General features: G+C 51.2%; 1 protein-coding gene across 4 annotated transcripts in view; it reads left to right on the plus strand.

Moving 5' to 3' along the window:
* The window catches only part of Ldb3 (LIM domain binding 3), a 78944-nt gene that overhangs the window by 36096 nt on the left and 21217 nt on the right, over window positions 1-21631 (plus strand). For 3 of the 4 annotated variants that reach the window (XM_004658011.2, XM_004658012.2, XM_045137449.1), the window contains 3 exons: window positions 6044-6229; window positions 10490-10620; window positions 19971-20439. In XM_004658011.2, the coding sequence (XP_004658068.2) occupies window positions 6044-6229; window positions 10490-10620; window positions 19971-20439 (786 nt within the window). The remainder of the gene's footprint in view (window positions 1-6043; window positions 6230-10489; window positions 10621-19970; window positions 20440-21631) is intronic. The other variant, XM_004658013.2, reaches the window with a different exon arrangement.

The raw sequence follows: 21631 nt of genomic DNA on the forward strand, positions 1-21631 counted from the left end.
AGTCCCTGTGGCCTTGAGCTAATGCAGAATATTTTGTAAGGGCGAATTGGGGTGGCAGAGGTGGGAGAGACTCTAGCTCTCACTGGGTTCCCATCCTTTCAAAGCCAGCACCCCACTCACCTGCTGAGCCAGCAGCCTGAACCCTGTCTGCATGGAATCACAGACTGACACATGAGGACAATGACATTTGGAAAATGAAGGCAATGAAGAGGCCCAGTCCTCAGGACACCCTTCCTCCCCTGAGGCTGGATGGCCAGAGCCTCCCTCCCACTCCCGATGTCTAGAAACAGCCATTCTCTTGGGCAAGCGTTCCTGAAGGGCTGGCCACCGTCCTGTTCCTCCTTGGCCTCCTACCTCTTCCCACCTCCAGCAGTCTGATGCCAGGGCCAGGGCCAAGAAAGCACCAGTCTGGCTGGGAAATCCACCTGGGAAGGACAAAAGGGTGTCTGCCTCTTTCTGGGCAAACTGGATCACAATCATGTTTGGGCTGGTGACTCGTGTAGGCCGTGGCGCAGCTGCTGATAGAGAGAGGGAGACATCTAAGGCTGGGAGAGAACGGATGGCGCAGAGTTGCTGGGCTCTAGGACTCCGGTCACCAGCTCCAAGCCTGTTACAGCCCTCTTGGCTCCCATTGGTCGAAACTCGCTGTTCGGCCTGCCTGGGGCCTTCCCAGCTCCTCCAGCCTGTGTGTAGCATATTGCATGGCCCCAGGCCAGGGGTTTATATGAAGTCCACAGAGTGAACCTGAGAGGTGTCCTCATTCAGTATCCTGTGTCTTTGGGCATGTGTGCAAAGTGCTCGGTTGCTGTGGATGCTGAAGGATTCAGAAGGGGACAACGTAGCTGTGACCACAATGCAATGTTGATCTTGTGGAGTCCAGCGGTAGGGTTCCCTCCGAAAGGAGGATCAGAGAAGGCTTCCTGGAAGAAGAGGTCCGGGTTAGGTCTTGAAGGATGGTCAGGGTTGGGCATGCATTGATGGGGCAGGCTGGGCAGGCAATCTAAACAAAGGAAACAGGGGCGCCGGTGAGAGAAAAATCTCATCTTTCCTGATACAATCATTTTGACTGGGAGGGAGGGAATGCAGGGGAGGGCATGATCAGCAGTGGTCTTGATCTAAAATTCCAGGCTTACAAGGGTTTGAATATCTATTGGGGCAGAGTGGAATGTGCAAAAGTTTCAGGGCATCATGCCCGTCACAACTGCTGGCATCATGCACATAGACCACAATGCAATGAGGGCCCTGGCTTTGCTGCAGAGTGACATACCAAGAACTCCACTGAGCAATAGTCACGAGGCTAGAAAGGAAAAAGAGGGCAGGTTGACACGGACAGTTTCACGACCAACACCTGGCCGGTACTCTCTTGTGAGCTGAGGAGCTTCGGAAATCCTCATACTCTGCTGCTATCTCTGCTAACCCAAGCACCGCTGACATCCCAATTATGACAGGTCCCCCCCACACACACCATCAGTACCCATCCCAAACCCCCTACCCATTAGCACAGCTCCCAACTGAGTCCAGCGAGCACAGACCCCCCAAGACCCAGTACTTTCATGAGCATCATCCCCCACCCATTCCCGACATACCACTGTCACCAGCCACGCCGTTCCTACCAGCAAGGGCCACCACACTACCTCCCTGTCCCCCAGACAGCCATGAGCATCTGAATCCAGCTTGCTTTTTTCCCCCTCTAGTGTTTAAAGTGAATTACGAGGCTAAGAGGGAAGGCATGTGCTCAGCATGTGTGCGAGGCCCTGACCTCCATTTCCAACACCAACAATGAAAAAACAAAGAAGGAAACTGAATCTGAGCCAAAGGCAGGAAGCAGCTGTAGGATCAATCATAGGCCAGGCTGGGCGAGCTCACGGGTGCTCTTTAGGATCAAAGCCAGGGCCATGGTGTAAGTACGTTTGCTCATGCTCCCTTTTGGAGTTTCTGGAGGTTTGTGGAACTTCATGCCGGAACAAGAACCCAAGATCCTTCAGGATGCTCCTTGCTGCCTCCGCCCCCTTCCTCCAGGCCCCGGGTGCTTGGTGTTTACAGAACGGTGGTCCTGAATAGAATGTCCCTCGTCCAAAACCCAGAGCAGTAGTGGGCTGATAGGCACGTGAATGAGTGTCCGGTGGTGAACGTAATCCTGGCCTTCTGATGAGTGATGAACTGTCCTGGAGCCCATGTCCGGCTCCAACGTCATCACCTCACATGCAGGCTTCATTTGCAGCGATGGCTGGTGCAGGCTAAAGAGAAGCCAGTCTGACAGTGCATTGGAATATAGAGGCAGACAGGCAGAGATAGCTTTTGTTTGTTTGTTTGTTCTTTTGTTTTTTTCGAGGTAGGTTCTCACTCTAGCTCAGGCTGACCTAGAATTCACTATGTAGTCTCAGGGTGGCCTCGAACTCACTGGGATCCTCCTATTTCTGCCTCCCGAGTGCTGGGCTTAAAGGCACGCGCCACCACGGACATACATACATGCACATACTTATTTGCAAGCAGAGGGAGATAGAGAGAAGAGAGACAGAAAGAATGAGAATGGGCGCGCCAGGGCCTCCAGCCACTGCAAACAAACTCCAGATGCGGGTGCCCCCTTGTGCATCTGGCTTACGTGGGTCCTGGGGAATCAAACCTATGTCCTTAGGCTTCACAGGCAAGAGTTTTAACTGCTAAGCCATCTGTCCAGCCCTGTAGCTCCGTTCTTGCCTGATGTTCTCACTCAATTTCAGAGGAAAGCAACTGGATGACACTTTCGTAGCAGCTAGGTAGCCTCCCTCTGGGGCCCGGCCTCTCCAGCACCTTGCACGCCTCCAGGCGCGGTCCACGGAATAGCAGCATTAGCATCACCAGCGAGCTCAGAAATGTAGACTCAATTGTAGCTGTATTTTACCAAGACCTCCTGGTGGTTCTATTTAAGAAAGTTTGAAAGCCGGGCGTGGTGGCGCACACCTTTAATCCCAGCACGCTGGAGGCAGAGGTAGGAGGGTCACTGTGAGTTCGAGGCCACCCTGAGACTCCATAGTGAATTCCAGGTCAGCCTGGGCTACAGTGAGACCTACCTCAAAAAAAGAAAAAAAGAAAGTCTGAGAAACGTTGCAGTAATTAGGGTTTAAGCGCTTTTCTGTCACTTGGCAGCTGCGTGATGTTTTCTGGTTTTGTTTTGCATTGTTTTGAGACAAGATCTCACTACGTAGTCCAAGCTGGCCTGTAACTTGCTGTGTATGCAAGACTGGCCTCAAGTATGCAACCCTCCTGCCTCAGCCTCCAAAATACCTGGACTGCAGGTGTGTGCAGCTAGCTATGTGCTATTCTAGCAGAGAAACAATGTCTCTGAACCGTAGGCTGCTCATCAGTAAGATGAGGGAAGTTGAAAGGATAAAAGGAAATAATGGGATAATACACTGGGGGAGTGCATGGTAGAGGGAAGTACCGTGAATCTAGTTATTTCTAATAAGAATAAGTGGCCAGGTGTGGTGGCCTATGCCTTTAATCCCAGCACTTGAGAAGCAAAGGTAGAAGGATTGTCTTGAGTTCAAGGCCATCATGAGTCTACATAGTGCATCCAGGTTAGCCTGGGATATGAGACCTTACCTCAAAACAAAACAAAACAAGTGCTTTTTTTTTTTTTTTTTTTTTTTTCAAGGTAGGGTCTCACTCTGGCTCAGGCTGACCTGGATTTCACTATGTAGTCTCAGGGTGGCCTCGATCTCACAGTCTCACTGTGATCCTCCTACCTCTGCCTCCCGAGTGCTGGGATTAAAGGTGTGCGCCACCACGCCCAGCTTAATAAGTGCCTTTTATCAGATATAGATTCTATTTGGCTGATCACAAAAAGGCATTGTCTTCTTCCATGGGGTACTGGTTAAGGCTTCAAATCAAAATAATTAATTTTGGGCTGGAGAGATGGCTTAGCAGCTAAGGCATTTGCCGCAAAGGCTAAGGACTCACATTCGACTCTCCAGGTCCCATGTAAAACAGATGCGCAGTTATGCATGCACACAAGGGGGCAGGCGCATGCATCTGGAGCTCAACTGCAGTGGCTAGAAGCCCTGGTGTGCCAGTTCTCTCCCTCTATCTCTCTTCTCTCTCTCTCTCTCTCTCACACACACACACACGTCAAAAAAAAAAAAAAAAAAAAGGCTAGTGTGTTGGGCTTGCCTCAAAGAAATTAATTTTGTCTCAGTGGGTAAGTTCTAGAACCTTGAGCAATTGAACATTTTTGCATCTGTTTCCATTTCTTTGTCTATTAGATAGAGTTGATAATACTCACATCACAAGCCTGTTGTGAGGAATTAAGGACATAATACTGGACACGACACATTGTATGAAATGAAGCCAATACATGAATGACATTGAATGGGGGTGCTATTACCTCTTGCAGGAGTTGTATTTATTCTATCACTGTTGTAGCAAATAAAAACACCAGTCAAAATGCAAAGAATGAGCTGGGCTTGTGGTGTAGCAGAACATGCCTGTGTTCCCAGCTATCGGGGAAGCTGAAACCAGAGGACCTCCAGCCCCGGAGTTGAGATCCGCCTGTCCAAAAAAAAAGAATGTGCATTTCTTTGTGTGTGTGTGTGTGTATATATATATATATAATTTTTATTGACAACTTCCATAATTGTAAACAATATCCCATGGTAATTCCCTCCCTCCCCCCACTTTCCCCTTTGAAACTCCACTCTCCATCATATCCCCTCCCCCTTTCAATCAGTCTCTCTTTTATTTTGACGTCATCATCTGTTCCTCCTCTTATGATGGTCTTGTGTAGGTAGTGTCAGGCGCTGTGAGGTCATGGAGATCCAGGCCATTTTGTGTCTGGAGGAGCATGTTGTAAGGAGTCCTTCCCTTCCTTTGGCTCTTACATTCTTTCTGCCACCTCTTCCGCAATGGACCCTGAGCCTTGGAAGGTGTGATTGATATATTTCACTGCTGAGCACTCCTCTGTCACTTCTCAGCACCATGGTGCCTTCTGAGTCATCCCAAGGTCACTGCTATCTGAAAAGAGAAGCTTCTCTAACCAAAAGTTAGAATAGCATTAATATATGGGTATGAACATTAAGAGAAGTGGTTACTGGGCAGTTTGGTGAGCATAGTACATACTTTTAGCCAGACAGCAGCAGACGTTACACTCCTAGGGCTCATGACTATCCCTGGTTTAGGTTTTCAGTATCAGGGATGTATTCCCTCCCATGGAGCAGGCCTCCAGTCAAAATAGAGGGCGCTTGGTTCCCCATGACAGATGTGCCACTATTGCGCCTGTTGGCTCATTTGGCCTGGCTGGCAGAATATAAGACTTGCAGTTATAATATAAGACTTGCAGTGTCCACTGTTGGGTATCTTCACTGGTGATTTCTCTCTCTCCCATTGAACTGTGTGCAGTGTGGCTTTTTCCACCTTTCTGTTAGCTAGTCTACATGGATGAGGTTTTCAGCTCAGTTCCAGCAGGATTTCTCAGTGACTTTGCAGCCCAAGTATGTGGAGTCTTCAGCAATAGGATCTTACCATCTATTCCTGGTGGGAAATCAAGGGCCTCAGCAATGGCCTGTAATGTTTTGGGGGTATCAAGGACCTCCCTGGCCAACAACTCACTGAGACAACATGTGAATTCCAGGACAGCTTGGGCTATAGTGAGATCCTACCTCTAATAATAATAATAATAATAATAATAATTCTTTCCTGAGCATTCCTGACTGAAAGAGAGAAGAAAACAGGAGAGGATGGAAACCGGTACTTGTCCATTGCACTGTATTTTGCTAAGAAAGAGAAATTAGGAAATACAGAACACTGAGGAGCAAACATCCCTCCAGGAATGCTTCTGATGTTGCTGGATCCTTCCCTGCGGTCTGATCTTGCTCTGGGGGAGTCCACAGGGGCCCTGTGCACGAGTCTGGAGTTCCATTGCAGTGGCTGGAGGCCCTGATGTGCCAATTCTCTCTCTCTCTCTCTTTCATTAAATATACAAAAAAAAAAAAAAAAAAGGACCCACAGGGCTTTGGGCCCCCTTGACCTGTTGGTTGTTGTTTGTTTGTTTTTGATCCCGCCTCATCAGTACCCCCATTGAGCATGCTCCAGTGTGCACCAGCCAGGCTGCCACCCCTCTGCTGCCCGCTTCTGCCCAGTCGCCTGCTGCTGCCTCGCCCAGTGCTGCCTCGCCACCCCTGGCCACAGCTGCTGTTGCCCATGCTGCCACAGCCCCTGCCGCAGCCCCTGCCTCAAGCCTTGCGGACAGGCCAAGGTAACCGGTCCACAGGCGCGGGTGCTGACATGCGGTGGGGGGGGGGGGAAGGGAGACAAGACAGGCCCCACCGTGGGTCCATTTGTGGGCCAGCTGGGTCCAGGTGGTCAGGGCCCTCGTGTTTTGCAAGGAAGCCAAGGCCAGCATTGCTTGGTGTAGACTGTGAAGGGGAAGATGAGTGGATTCCATGGGAGTGCACCCACCATGGATAAAGACTGGTCTGGTCACCTGCCCCCCCAGGTGCACATCTCTGGTGACAGGTAAAAGACACACGCAGGGACTAGAGAGATGGCTTAGCAGTTAAGGCGTTTGCCTGCGAAGCCAAAGGACCCAGGTTTGATTCCCCAGGACCCACGTAAGCCAGATGCACAAGGGGGTGCATGCATCTGAAGTTTGTTTGCAGTGGCTAGAGGCCTTGGTGTGCCCATTCTCTCTCTGCCTCTCTCTCTCTCTGGTTGCAAATAAATAAAATAGAAATTAAAAAAGACAGAGAGAGGGCTGGAGAGATGTCTTAGTGGTTAAGCGCTTGCCTGTGAAGCCTAAGGAGCCCGGTTCAAGGCTCGGTTCCCCAGGTCCCACATTAGCCAGATGCACAAGGGGGCGCACGCGTCTGGAGTTCGTTTGCAGTGGCTGGAAGCCCTGGCGCTCCCATTCTCTCCCTCTCCCTCTATCTGTCTTTCTCTCTGTGTCAGCTGCTCTCAAATAAATAAATAAATAAATGAACAAAAAAAATTATTAAAAAAAGACAGAGAGATGGGCTGGAGAGATGGCTTAGCGGCTAAGCTTGCCTGTGAAGCCTAAGGACCCCGGTTCGAGGCTCGGTTCCCCAGGTCCCACGTTAGCCAGATGCACAAGGGGGCACGTGTGTCTGGAGTTCGTTTGCAGTGGCTGGAAGCCCTGGCGCTCCCATTCTCTCCCTCTCCCTCTATCTGTCTTTCTCTCTGTGTCTGTCACTCTCAAATAAATAAATAAAAAATGAACAAAAAAATTTAAAAAAAGACACAGAGAGAGAGAACAGAGACACGTTGTGCACATTCTTATTCCTGAAACTCAGCTATGGGAGAAGAAAAGTCATCCTTAAGAGCAGGAGAATCAAGGAAGTTTCCTTGGTGGTGTAAACACGGAGCTAGACAGGCCAGATTTGGTCAGATAGTTTAGTCACTGATTTGCCCACTTTCTCTATTCTCTTTTCTCTTCACGGAGGAGTATGGTGTAGTGAGATTCAAGTCTGTTGACATACTGTACGTAATAACCATGAGAAAGTGAATTACCCTCTCTGAACCTCAGCTTCCTCATCAGTTAAGATGTTTAAAGAAACAGACATATCCAACAGAGTACAGTGGTGCATGCCTTTAATCCCAGCACTAGGGAGGCAGAGGTAGGAGGATCACTGTGAGTTCAAGGCCACCCTGAGACTACAGAGTGAATTCCAGGTCAGCCTGGGCTAGAGTGAAAACCTACGGTAAAAAAAAAGAAAAGAAAAAAAAGAAAAAGAAAAAGAAATAAAAGAAATAGACATATCCATAAGATACACATTAAAAAAAAAGACTAAGTTCTTCGAGTTCCTGCCTCCCAGCCTGCCTTCCTGACTACCCACCAAAGCAGAGGGCAAAGGCAGGGGGGCATGCACAGAGGTAGAAGGGGCGGGCTGGATAGCTCACTCTGGAGCGGTGAGCTAGGGCACCTGCCAGAGCTGGCCTGGCTCCCTTACCAGGATGCTCATCAGGCTGTCTAGTCAGCGTTGGGAGCCAGAGACCAGCTTTCCCGGCCCCTGCAGAGGACGCACCCTCTGGGTTAGGGTGCATGGGTCTGTGGTACAGCCTGACCCATATGGCCCCAAGCCCAGCCTTCCTCCAGCCCAACTCAAGCCTTCGGGGGCTTCCAGGCTGTTTCTGCTCCATCTCCCCAGGACAGAGTTGGCAGGTGACTTCCCTTCTTCCTTTGTCAGAATCGAGCCTCAGAAGAGTCATGTTGCTCTCACAGAGAAGGGTAGGAAGTGTTCCTGACTCTGAGAGGGAAGAAGCCTTCTGGTCTGAATGGGGGAAAAGGAGCGCAGTATGCTAGGGCCTGTGGGCAGTCCAGCCCCACCCCCACTGAAGGACAGGCTTTAGGCCACTGTGTCCTGGACATGTCCACTGCAGGGCACCTGAAACCCTCGGAACACCCTCAGCAGGGGGAACCCTTCTTTCTATCTGCCTTGCCAAGAGAGCAGAGGGCTGCCCAGCAGGATGCTCACTGAGCAGCCGCAGATGGTATCAGAGGGTGTGCACTGTGAGCCCAGCTACCTTTCCTCTTTGCACACGAGTGCAGAAGGCGCTCCATCTAAGGGAGCCCGCTAGGCCGGGCGTGGTGGCGCACGCCTTTAATCCCAGCACTCGGGAGGCAGAGGTAGGAGGATGGCTGTGAGTTCGAGGCCACCCTGAGTGATTTCCAGGTCAGCCTGGGTTAGAGTGAGACCCTATCTTGAAAAACCAAGATAAGTAAATAAATAAAGGAGCCCACTGGCAAAGCCTAGGTTCAGTGTTCTCCTGAAGGTCTTCCAGCTTCTTCCTTTCCCTACAGCAGACCCTGACCTAGGACCCAGACAAAGTGTCCTCCACGGTCTCTAACCCACTGACTTGTGTGTGGCCTTGTCCACCACAGTGGAAAGCGGGCACCCTTGGATGCCCTATCTTCCTCTCCATCAAAACCCTTACTCGCCGGGCGTGGGGGCGCACGCCTTTAATCCCGGCACTCGGGAGGCAGAGGTAGGAGGATCGCCGTGAGTTCGAGGCCACCCTGAGACTACGTAGTGAATTCCAGGTCAGCCTGGGCTAGAGTGAGACCCTACCTCGAAAAACCAAAACGAAACAAAGCAAAAACCCTTAATCCTTTGTTTGGTTTTTAGCACAGGGATTGGTTCCCTGAAGAGCAAGTGGGCCCAGGGGAGACAATGGCCATGCTGAACCAGAAATGTAGCACAGTGTGACAAGGGTGGCCAGGCCCCAGGTGGCTTGGCCAACTGGATAACCTTTGTCTTGTCTGGACCAGCTGTTTTCCCAGCCGACCCCTCCCAGAGCCCCAGACAGGAAAGCATTTCCCTCACCTTACAGTGCCGCCCAGCAGAGCCGAGCTGGAAGAGCCCATGAGGAACAGATAGAAGGAACGCAGGAAGTTATAGGCTGTAGGGCATATTTCCAGGGGCTCAACTCTCTAGCACCCCACCAATGACCCATTTCCCTGGGCTTGGTCAGTATCCCCTTTAGGCTACGCAAGATGCCAGGAGACAGCAGGACATGCTCCATAAGGTGTTCATTAGTTTTAAATTTTTTTTAAAAAAAAGGAGGGGGGAGGCAGACATGGTGGCGCACGCCTTTAATCCAGCACTCGGGAGGCAGAGGTAGGAGGATCACTGTGAGTTCTAGGCCACCCTGAGACTATGTAGTGAATTCCAGGTCAGCTTGAGCTAGAGTGAGACCCTACCTTGAAAAACCACAAAAAAAGTGTGGGGTGGGGGCTGTTTCGCCAACAGCTGAGATTGGGAAACACTGCATCAGACAAGATTAAACAAGCTGCTGAACTCTGGGATTTCTTGGAGCCTTCGGCTCCCCAAGAGAGAGGCCAAGTGCATTTCCTGAGGGCAGTGAACTAGGTTTTTTGTTTTTTTTTTAAATCTCTTTGCTCCCATGGTCCCTGGGCCATGTATGGGAAGAGTCTACTGTAGGCGTCTTGATAGCTGAGCAGCTGAGATTTGGAAGCAACAGGGATTGGACAAGAAATAAGTGGGTTGGCTGGAGGAGCTGCTGGAGGTCTCCTGGCTTCTTCCCCTGAGGCTTTGCTGGAAAATTCTGGCTGGGAAACCTGGGACTGCTGCTCCCCTCCAGCAACAACAGAAGAAGGGGCCAGGTGGCCAGAAGCCGTGCGTGGAGGGTAGCTGCTGTGACCGCCGTCATGCCCCTGCTTCCCGCACTCTCTGCCTTGTGCTCAGTGGCTCTGTACATTCCCTCCCGGGATAAAGGGTTCTGCACGCGTCCTTTTGTCTGTCTGGTGCCTTTTCTCCTCTCTAAAGGTGGCAACTGAAGCCCTGGGAAACAGCTCTGTCCCCCTCTAAGAGCCCCTGGCTTCTCCTTTTACAGACTCTACCAGCTCTCCAGTGGCATGTCTGTTACATTTCCTCCTCATAGAGGCGCCTGCAGACCAGACAGCCGGGCTTCCATGGCTGCAGCCCCCAGGGACAGCTATGGACTGCTCTGGCCGTAACTCTTTCCCCCTTTGTCCTAGGCCTCAAGCCTCAGCAGCCACCTCTCCAGCACCCTCTGCCCAAACCAGCTACAACGAGGGTCCAGCTGCCCCCGCACCCAAAGCCCGGGTTGTCACCACTGCCAGCATCAGGCCTTCTGTCTACCAGCCAGGTGAGCAGAGGTAGAGTGGGGGCGGGGGTGGCAAGGGCTCGAAGGGTCATCTGCTTCAAGACCATGTTTCCAAAGGGATGGTGGCAGCGGATGCCCTGTTTGTGAAGCACAGCCCTCCTTCCTCCCACCTATGGGCTAGAACCCGATGGCTCCTGCGTTTGGCTTTGGGGAGACAGCTAGACAGCATCACGCAGCAGTGGATGAGCTCCCAGCTCTTAGGAGGAGGATGGTCCTAGCTAGAGACTTTGAGGTTCAAGGGGAAGGGAAAGAACGCTGAGAGGGGTCAGGGATGGGGAGCCGCTGCTCCGCATCGCCTCCATGAATCTGTGTCTGGCTCAAGCAGGAGGGCAAGAAGCTGTAACAAAACCGCCACAGACTTGGTGCCAACCCACAGCATCAGAGTGTGCTCTTGGGCGAACTGTTCACCGTGTCTAGTGTGTGGTTTCCTCAGCTGGCACGGGACGGCTGGAGGCACCTTGCAGCATGGCACTTGGGGCCTGCTTATGGTGGCCTTGAGATACAATTCACTGGCCCAGTCTCTCTCTGTGTGCCTTACTATTGGCGCCCAGGGTCTCCTCACAGGGATGAGATGTTAGCCTATGTCCCTTGCCTTCCACTGGAAAGTCAGGCCTCCTCCTCCAAACCAGACATTTTCCCGGCCAGCCAGTGCGCCAAGAGCCTAACCTTCAGCAGGAATTTGCCCAGGCTGGAGGAAGGTTTCCTGTACCTAGAAGAGCTCTTGGCATCCAAGCCCTGAAACTGGTCACCATCCCCTCCTTCCTTGCTGGTGCATTCTGACTCAATTTAGGAGGGCAGGGCTGTGGTGGGTGTCTCTTCCTTGCATGTACCTGAATGGGACCCAGCATGAAGAAATGCTCAGCACAAGTTCCGTGACAGACTGCTTGCCTAGCGTGTGCGTGTGAGGCCCCACACGCGACCCCCAGCACCAGAAAAAAAGAAAGGAAGGGGGATGGAGAGATGGCTTAGCGGTTAAGGCGCTTGCCTGCGATGCCTAAGGACCCAGGTTCAACTCTCCAGATCCCACGCAAGCCAGGTCCACAATGATGAGGCAAGTGCAAGGTCACATGTGCCCACTAGGTGGCAGAAGCATCTGGAGTTCTATTGCAGGGGCTAAGGTCCTAGTGTGCCAGATCTCTCTCTCTCTGTCTCTCTTAAAAAAAAAGGAAGGAAGGGAGGGAGGGAGGGAGGGAGGGAGGGAGGGAGGGAGGGAGGGAGGGAGGGAGGGAGGGACGAACAAATGTGATCTATGAATGTTGGTAAGGAGGGTGGCACAGAGTGGGCAAGGAGAGGCTGTAAGCTTGCATTCGGTGGCAGTTGTGCACACACAGACAATGCGTGCCAAGTGTTTCCAGGGTGATCCCTCAGTGTTCATTTCATGGATGCACATGATAGGATGTTGGTGGGCACACACTGTCCACTTAAACATTAATTCCTTCAACATATTGTCATATCGAATTTGTAGAAAGCAATGATGATTTTGCATTTACAATAGCAACTTCATTTTTCCCCTCCTCAAAATTATTATATACATATGTCTTTTTTGGCATGTGTGGAGTGCGATGCTGTGGTGTGGTATGTGTGATGTGTGCAACATGTGTGTGCTGATGCAGCGCCCATGGCCTCACCTAAAGCAGCCAGGGAGAACTTCAGGGGGGTCCCCCTCCATCCCTCACTCACCCTCCTAATTACTTATGTGCCATTTGCCAGTCCCGGTGATTCTCTGGTGTTTGCTCCCCTTAAGACTGGGGTGACTGGCCTGTGTCAGGCTGTTTAAAGGGATTCTGGAGTCTCTGGCCACCTCAAGCCTTTGTGTTTGCCCAGGAAGTACACTGCACTGCTGGGCTGTCTCTCAGGCCCATGCACACATAGGATTTTTGTTTTGCTTTGTTTTTTTAGAGGTAGGGTCTCACTGTAGCTGACCTGGAATTCACTATGTAGCCTCAGGGTGGCCTCGAACTCGTGGTGATCCTCCTACTTCTGCCTCCCAAGTGCTGGGATTGAAGGCATGCGCCACCACACCCAGCGAAGATTTTTTATTTTAAAGATTAATTTTTATTTATTACAGACAGAAAGGGAGAGAGAGTGAGAATGGGTATGCCAGGGCCTCCAGCCACTGCAAATGAACTCCAGATGCATGTGTCATGATGTGCATCTGGCTTACATGGGACCTGGAGAATTGAACCTGGGTCCTTAGGCTTTGAAGGCATGTGCCTTAACTGCTAAGCCATCTCTTCAGCCCACATATAGGATTTTTTTTTTTTTTTTTTTTTTTTTGGTTTTTCGAGGTAGGGTCTCACTCTAGCTCAGGCTGACCTGGAATCACTCTGTAGTCTCAGGGTGGCCTTGAACTCACAGTAATCCTCCTACCTCTGCCTCCCGAGTGCTGGGATTAAAGGCGTGTGCCACCATGCCCGGCCCACATATAGGATTTTTAATAGACTTTTCCCCCCGTTTTGTTTTGAGACAGGGTCTCACATAGCCCAGGCTGGTTCCTAATCTTCCTCCCTTTACCTCCCAAGTACTATGATTATAGCATGTGCCACCACATCTAGTCTGTTTTTGTTGTTGTTTTGGGGGTAGTATGTCACTCTAACTCAGACTGACCTGGAATTCACTATGTAGTCTCAGGGTGGCCTCAAGCTCACAGCGATCCTCCTACCTCTGCCTCCTGACTGCTGGGATTAAAGGCATGTGCCACCATGCCCAGCTCCCCCAGTCGTTAATAGACATTTTAAAGAGCAGTTTTAGGTTTACAACAAAATTGAGTGTAAAATGTCACTACCCAAATACCTCTTGCCCTTCCCCTATATGCAAATTCCTTTATCAGCAACCCATACCAGCACATATGCCATTTAAAAAATTCATTTATTTATTTGCAAGCAGAGAGAGAAGGGGGCAGGGGGGAAGAGAATGTGCATGCCAGGGCCTCTAGCCACTGCCAACAAACTCCAGATGCATGGGCCACTTTGTGTATCTGGTTTTACATGGGTACTGGAATCAAACCAGGGTTGTTATATTTTGTTTTGGGAGTTTTGGGGGAGGGGTGTTTGTTTTTGTTTTTAAAGGCAGGGAGTTGCTCTAGCTCAGGATACCTGGAATTCACTATGTAGTCTCAGGGTAGCCTCATCTGCCTCCCAAGTGTGGGGATTAAAGGCGTGAACCACCATGCCTGGCTGCTTTGGTTTATTTGAGGTAGGGTCTTGCTCTACCCTCCTACCTTGGCCTCACCAGTGCTGGGATTAAAGGTGTTTTCACCACCATGTCCTGCAACATATGCCATTCCTTTTTTTTTTTTTTTGTTTTTTTTTTTTGTTTTTTTGAGGTAGGGTCTCACTCTGGCTCAGGCTGACCTGGAATTCACTATGTAGTCTCAGGGTGGCCTCGAACTCTCGGAGATCCTCCTACCTCTGCCTCCCGAGTGCTGGGATGAAAGGCGTGCGCCACCACGCCCGGCTCATATGCCATTCTTAAAATTTATTTTTATTTATTTATTTGAGAAAGAAAAAGAGGTGGGGAGGGGGGCAGAGAGAGAGAGAAAATGGGCACACCAGGGCCTCCAGCCGCTGCAGATGAACTCCAGATGCATGCGCCACCTTGTGCATCTGGCTTACGTGGGTCCTAGGGAATCAAACCTGAGTCCTATGGCTTTGCAGGTAAGCTCCTTAACCACTAAGCCATCTCTCCAACCCACATATGCCATTTTTACATGTGGTAAACTGATGTACAGAAGAAGTTACAAACTTGCTTTTGAATGAGATGAGAGAGGGAAGAGGGACCCAGAAAGACAAAGATTGCAGTTGGGGGGGGTCGGGGTGCACGCCTCTACTCCCAGCATTCAGGAGGCAGAGGCAGGAAGATCACTGGGAGTCCGAGGTCACCCTGAGACTACATAGTGAAATCCAGGTCGGCCTACCTCAAAAAACCAGGGGAAAAAAAAAAAAAGATTGTGCTTTGCAAGTGTGAACTGGTCAAGCAGCCACAGAAGTAAGGAACAGTTCATGCCAAAAGTCCCAACTCCAGAGCATGACCTGCTAAGGCCCAAGGAAGTTCTCTGAGGCTGGTGAGGAGATAGAGAAAGGAAGGATGGGGAAGGGCCTTGCTGGGGGGACTCACACTTGGTGCATGGGGCAACAGGACTAGCTCTCTGCTTTAGAAAGTTGACAGTAGCCAGGTGTGACGGCACACGCTTTTAACTCGGCACTCTGGAGGCAGAGGTTGGAGTGAATTCCAGGTCAGCCTGAGCTAGACAAGACCCTGCTCAGAAAAAAAGAAAAAAAAAAAAAAGATGGCATTTTGGAAGACGCTCGGTGCAAATCTCAGAGAGGGGCTAAGCCCCTGGGTGATTAGATGCCAAGTGTGAGAGGTGATGCCTCGTTGAGGCACAGAGGAAGGAAGAAGGCCTTGGTGTCCAATTCTGGGCAGACCCTTCTGGAACCTTCGCTGGACGGCCCAGCAGAGGGCGCGGCCCGGCTTTCCTGCAGCTTGCCAGGCGGTGCACACGTTAACTCATTCCTGCCTGGAGGAGGGGAGGAGCGGCCTTCCTGGAGAGGCCCAGGCGCGGTGGGGCTCCGGGACGCCGGGAAGGCGGCGGGTTCGAGACCCACTCGGCCCCGGGGACCCGAGCCCAGGGCCACAGCTCCCCGCGGCCCGAGGCAGGGCGGACGTGGGCAGCTCGGATCTTATCGCTGGCGCCGGGGTAGGCAGGACACCCGGGGCCCTGGCACGGCCACGTCGGTTTCCCCCCTGCGGGCCCGGGCGGAGGCTGGGGCGCGCGCGCGCGCTTGCGCGGGGAGCCGGGACCGGCCCGGAGTGACTCACTTCACCTTGTTTAATTACAGTCCCGAGTGCGATAGGGGGGCCTTTTGAACTTGCCAATTACAGATGCAGTATCACCTTCTAATTTGGACCGGCTCTAGTGCCGTCACGCAGAAATAGCAACAGCCGCGGGGCTGCGGGGATGGCACGTCAAGTGTCGCCCTGGCATCTCGAGGGTGGCGCGGCCAAGGCGGAGGGAAGGGGAGCCTGAAGGGCCAGCAAGGAGGGGAAGCTGCTAGACCCGTCCCGTTCCCGTCCTGCCTCCGGGAGACCTCGTGGAATTGGGGGTTTGGAAAAGCAGGGTGGTTCGGGGGAGTCCGCGGGCCCAAGAGACGCAGGGAGTCAGCCAGGCAGAGCGAAGAGGGTTAGAGTGGCCGGAGGGAGGCAGGAAGGATGGGCAAAGGCCCAGCCCAAGGGGCTTGAGGAAGCCTTGTTTCTGCCCCAGGAGTGGTTCAGGAAGGATTCTGGAGATGAGCTTGCATTATACTCAGCGGCTCTCCAAGCCTCAAGTCAGATGGACTTGCCGGTCCTATGTGCTTATTGCACCGTGCGCGGGAAGTGGTCACCACTTGGCAGCCCCTGTTTTGATTAGGCAGCGCCATCCAAAAGGAGGAAAAAAAATTTTTTCTAATAGTCACATTTTTATTTTTAAAAATGTTTATTTATTGGGCTAGAGAGATGGCTTAGCGGTTAAGGCACTTGCCTGCAAAGCCAAAGGATCTAGGTTCGATTCCCCAGGATCCGCGTTAACCAGATGCACAAGATGGCACATGCATCTGGAGTTCGTTTGCAGTGGCTGCCATGGCGTGACCATTCTCTCTCTCGCTCTCTCCTTCTGTCTGACTCTGCCTCTCTCAAGCAAATAAATAAAAATAAAATATTTTAAAATTTTTCTTTATTTATTTTGAGAGAGACAGAGGCAGATTTACACACACACACACACACACACATATATACACATACACACATACATATATATGTATATATATACATATATATACATACACACATACATCATACATACATACATACACACACACACACACACACACACACATATGAGAGAGAGAGAGAGAAAAAAGGGCACACCAGGGGCCCCAGCCGCTTCAAACGAGCTCCAGACACATGTGCCACCCTGTGCAACTGGCTTATGTGGGTCCTGGGGAATCAAACTGTCTCCCGACCCTGCTGGCAAGCGCCCCAGCCAACATGCTCTCTTCCCATCCCAGCCACATTTTTTTTTTGTTCATTTTTATTTATTTATTTGAGAGCTACAGACAAAGAGGCAGATAGAGAGAGAGAATGGGCGTGCCAGGGTCTCCAGCCACTGCAAATGAACTCCAGACGCGTGTGCCCCCTTATGCATCTGGCTAACGTGGGTCCTGGGGAATCAAGCCTCGAACCGGGGTCCTTAGGCTTCACAGGCAAGCGCTTAACCGCTAAGCCATCTCTGCAGTCCCAAGCCACATTTTTTTAAAAGTAAAGGAAAGTAAGGAAGGTTTGTTTTTTTTTTTGTTTTTTTTTTTCAAGGTAGGGTCTCACTGTGGCCCAGGCTGACCTGGAACTCACTATGTAGTCTCTGGGTGGTCTTGAGCTCATGGCGATCCTCCTATGTCTGCCTTTCAAGTGCTGGGATTAAAAGCATGTGCCACAACACCCAGCTAAAAATAATATATATAATGTTTGTTTGTTTGAGGTAAGGTCTTGCTCTACCCGGGGCGGACCTGGAATTCACTATGTACTCTCAGGATAGCCTGGAACTCACAGTGATCCCTCCACCTTTGTCTGCAGAGTGCTGGGATTAAGGGCATGCCCTACCACGCCCAGCCCTTATGAGATCTTTTATGTTCTTTGATTCATAGCCACAGAAGGCTATGAATGGGACGTTATAGTACTTTTGTTCATAATCCCTTTTAGAACCACCTAGCGGCACACACATAACCTCAGCACTCAGGAGGCTGAGGCAGAAGGGTCACCAGGAGTTGGAGGTAGACCAGCATGGGCTACATAGCAAGACCCTGTCACAAGGAAGTTCACAAGCCAGCCAGTGAGACTCTACCTTGAAAAATCAAAAAAAAAAAAAAAAAAAAAAAAAGAAGAAAGAAAGAAAGAAAGAAATTCATAATCCCTTTTAGCAAAGCTTTAGGAAGAAAGGGAAGAAGTGAAAAGCAAAGAAAATAAGAAGAAGAAATATCTTACACAGAACCTCTTAACTTCTGCCAGATCACTGCTTTCCACTCTCCTTTAATAATTAATCAATCCCACAAGTCAGTCTTGCGCGTAGCATCCTGACACCCACTGAGCACTATGGAGCAATATACAAAGTTGTTGTGGAGGGTGGTTCCACCTTGAATTTGGTATGCACAGCCAGGAGGTCATCCATTCCACCACCAGGGAATAGGCTCAATTCCAGGTTATCTGACTTCAGAGTGTCACACCTCCATCCCCTCCACCACCCTGCAGTGTGCCTGGGCCGAGCCTTCCTAGTGACCATTAGGCCATGAGAAGAGTTGATTGGGATACACGTATTCCAATCCCGAGACCAGGTGTCACTGTCCTTGTCATCCTCATTCACATTTAGTGTTATACATACCATGTCACAGGTACTAGGCTGAACAATTATGTTCCTTACTTTCCCTTAGTCCTCATAATAATCCTGATGCCATTTTTCCATGAGGAAAGAGGCACGGGGAGGTTAAGGAAACTGCCCAGGGGATACACGGTCAGGAACAGTAGAGCTGGAATGTGAAACCGGGGCTCTTTGGGGTGGGGAGCAGTGCTGGAGATGAAACTCAGATGCTCAGAAAAGTTAGGCAAGCACTAAGTGAAACCAGGGCTTTGGGTAGCCATGCTGTATTCCAGATCATAGGGTCTCCCCCATGTGGAACATAAGTTCTTGAGGTGGTCATGTTCTTTGCAGAAGCAGGTAGGAGTTTGGAAAGGTTTTAGAGGCACAGTCTGCCACTAACTCTAGGCCCCCATGCCCTGGAGCAGAAAAGGGAGTAATAGGAAAATGGACTCAGAGGACCTGCTGTGTGCCTAATCCACAATGTGGATGGGAGGAAGATTCCATAGGGGGAAAGTCCTACCTTTAGGAGCCAGCATCATTCCCAGAACAGATTCAGGGAAGGCCTGTGAAGGATCTACACCTTTATACACACCGAGCATCATCTCAGCCCTACCAGCCCTGGGCAAAGGGATGCATGCGCCTCCCACAATCCCCAGCTCTCAAGGGCCAGTCATCTGGGAATAGAAGGTATGGAGTTGGAACAGTGGGCCATAGGCTCCTAAAATGACTTGGGACACCATGTAGGAAAGAGAAACCAGAAATAGGGCCAGGGTCTTGAGCCCAGCTAGGTCCCAGGGAGAACCCACCATACCCAGGCCCAGCTTGGGAGTGGGCAAGGAGGCTGCCCTGACATGCTGCCAGGGGACCGTGCTCTTCCTGGAAGAGTGGACTGGGAGCAAAGGGGAAGCTTCTAGAACTTTCTTTCCTGGGGTAAGAGTCTGGCTGGACCATGTGCTCAGGATCTGCCCAGCTGGCTTCCACAGTGGTAGGCAGCAAAATTTTGCAGCTGCAATGCCTCTTCTGTGTTCCTCCTCTCTCTGTGACAGGCAAGAAGCGTTCGGGAAGAGGGTCAGTCTGTCCCCTTCACCGCACTCAGACTTCCTTAGTGACCGCTAGTGTGCTAGACCTTAGTTTGTGTCAAGGTCATGGTTGGGATCCTATAGGGCAGCCAAGGGCCACATGAACAGCTCTACCTGAACTGTGTCATGCCGACACCTCTGCCCAGGCTCACCAAGTGACTCCTTCAAGGTGGGTGGGGACTGATCAAACCAAGATAGAATCCACCCCCGGCACAAATCAAGCCAAGCTGTTTTTCAAGACATCCGTTGTAGCTCAACCAGAAAACCCAGCTACCTACCTGGTCATCTGCTTCCTCCCTCGGGCAAAGACTGGCTCCCAGGTGCAGCAAACACAAGGTGCCCGGTACTTTTCAGAGTCAAATCACTAGTCAGAGTACCACTAAAGGCATCCTTCAGTCCACGATGAGTTGACCCACTGCCTTCCTATCCTCGCTGTCCATCTTCTGCGAGCTCAGGCAGCCAAGGTCTGGCAGAGCCCCACCCTGGGCACTGCAAATCCCTAGCCCTGTGTAAGCTCCCCAGGGCTCCGCTGCCTCTTGATCGCAGTTTACTTCCCTGAGCTCCCTGCAGTGAGTTAAAATCTAGGCCATCAAGAAGTTCAGGAGTTCAGGGCTGGGCCTGTCGCTCAGGGGTAAGCACTTGTGTGCCATACTTGAACCCCTCGTTTCAAGTTCCTATACCAGGGAGTGGAGTGGGGGGGGGACAAAAAAAAAACAGTTTAGGAATATTCTTCTCCGTTATAGATAGAATTTCTTTCTGATTTACTGATCCAATATTAAACTCATCATTTGTGGTTTACGGGCTTGGGCGGGGAAAGGAAGACTGAATTCCTGACACATATTCTTTGGGTGTTCTTGACTTTGCAGTGCCTGCATCAACCTACAGCCCATCCCCAGGAGCCAACTATACGCCCACTCCCTATACCCCCTCACCTGCTCCTGCCTACACCCCCTCGCCTGCTCCCACATACACCCCCTCGCCTGCTCCCACATACACCCCCTCGCCGGCTCCCACATACACCCCTTCGCCGGCACCAGCCTATACCCCCTCCCCCGCTCCGAGCTACAATCCTGCGTCCTCCGGGGCCTATAGCGGAGGCCCTGCAGAGTCTGCCAGCCGCCCCCCCTGGGTGACAGATGACAGCTTCTCTCAGAAATTTGCCCCTGGCAAGAACACCACCTCCATCAGCAAGCAGACCTTGCCCAGGGGAGCCCCAGCCTATAGCCCCACAGGTCCCCAGGTGACCCCGCTCTCCAGGGGCATCGTCCAGAGAGCCGAGCGCTTCCCAGCTAGCAGCCGGACTCCGCTCTGCGGCCACTGCAACAACGTCATCCGGTACGGTGGGCTGGGGAGCTAGAAGCGGGGTCTGCTGACCTTAACCAAAGTCGGTGATGGGGGAGGTGTAGGCAGAAGTCCAGCTACACAGGGCAGCCTCAGGTCCCTCTGCGTCTCGGACTTTCTATGAGCTTTAACTTCCCTGGCTATATGACACCTACATCCTTGGGGAGGTGGCAGGATTTCTTGAGGTTAGTGGGCAAAGCTCCCAGCAAGGTGCCCAGTGCCAGGAGCGCACCCTTAGGTTAAGGCTGGGTTCTGGGAATTGCCAGCCTTATTATCAGCAGGTTTATTGGGCATTTCTCAAGCAGGCTGATGGTGATGGTCTTGCCCCAGCTTCCCTGTAGAGTTGCTCCTGGGTCTTTCCACAGACAGGCCTGTGCCTTTCAGGACTCTGGTGAGCACTTCATTGAAATGAAAACAAGTCACTCCACTTAGAAGCCAGATGCTTAATGCAGTATGTTCATGAATGTGTAATGTGAGCATACATATCTGAAAAATGCACTCTTGGGGCTAGAGGAGATGGCTCACTTAGGCAAGAGTGCTTACTACGCAAGCTTGAGGACCTGAGTTTGATCCCCAGAACCCGCATAAGAAAGCCAAACACTGAGGGGGATGGAAGTAGGAGGGTTGTCGTAGCTCACGGGGCAGCCAGTCTAACAAAACAAAACAACAAAAAAAAAGGCTAGGTCCAGATTCACTGAGACACTGTAGGTCTCAAAGAAAATAAGGTGGGACTGGACAGAGGCCTTACTGGTTCAGGCTCTTGCCTGCAAAGGCAAAGGACCCAGGTTCAATTCTCCACATAAGCCAAATGCACAAGGTGGCGCATGTGTCTGGAGTTTGTTTGCAAAGGCTGAAGGTCCTGGTGTACCCATTCTCTGTCTCTCTCTGCCTCTTCTCTCTCTCTCTCTCTCAAATACATAAAATTAAAAGTAAAAAAATAAGGTGAAGAACAATAGAGGAAGATACGCAATATCCTCCTGTGGCATCCGCATGCATACATACAAGACACGTGCACACACATGAATATCACATGCACATGCCAAAAAAAGAAAGAAGAAATGCAATCTTTAAAAACAAAGCAGAGGAGCTGGTCATGGTGGCGCATACCTTGAATCCCAGCACTCAGGAGGCAGAGGTAAGAGGATCGCCATGGGTTTGAGGCCACCCTGAGACTACATAGTGAATT

The sequence above is a fragment of the Jaculus jaculus genome, chromosome 18 (genome assembly GCF_020740685.1).
Source record: "Jaculus jaculus isolate mJacJac1 chromosome 18, mJacJac1.mat.Y.cur, whole genome shotgun sequence".
Lineage (NCBI taxonomy): Eukaryota > Metazoa > Chordata > Mammalia > Rodentia > Dipodidae > Jaculus > Jaculus jaculus.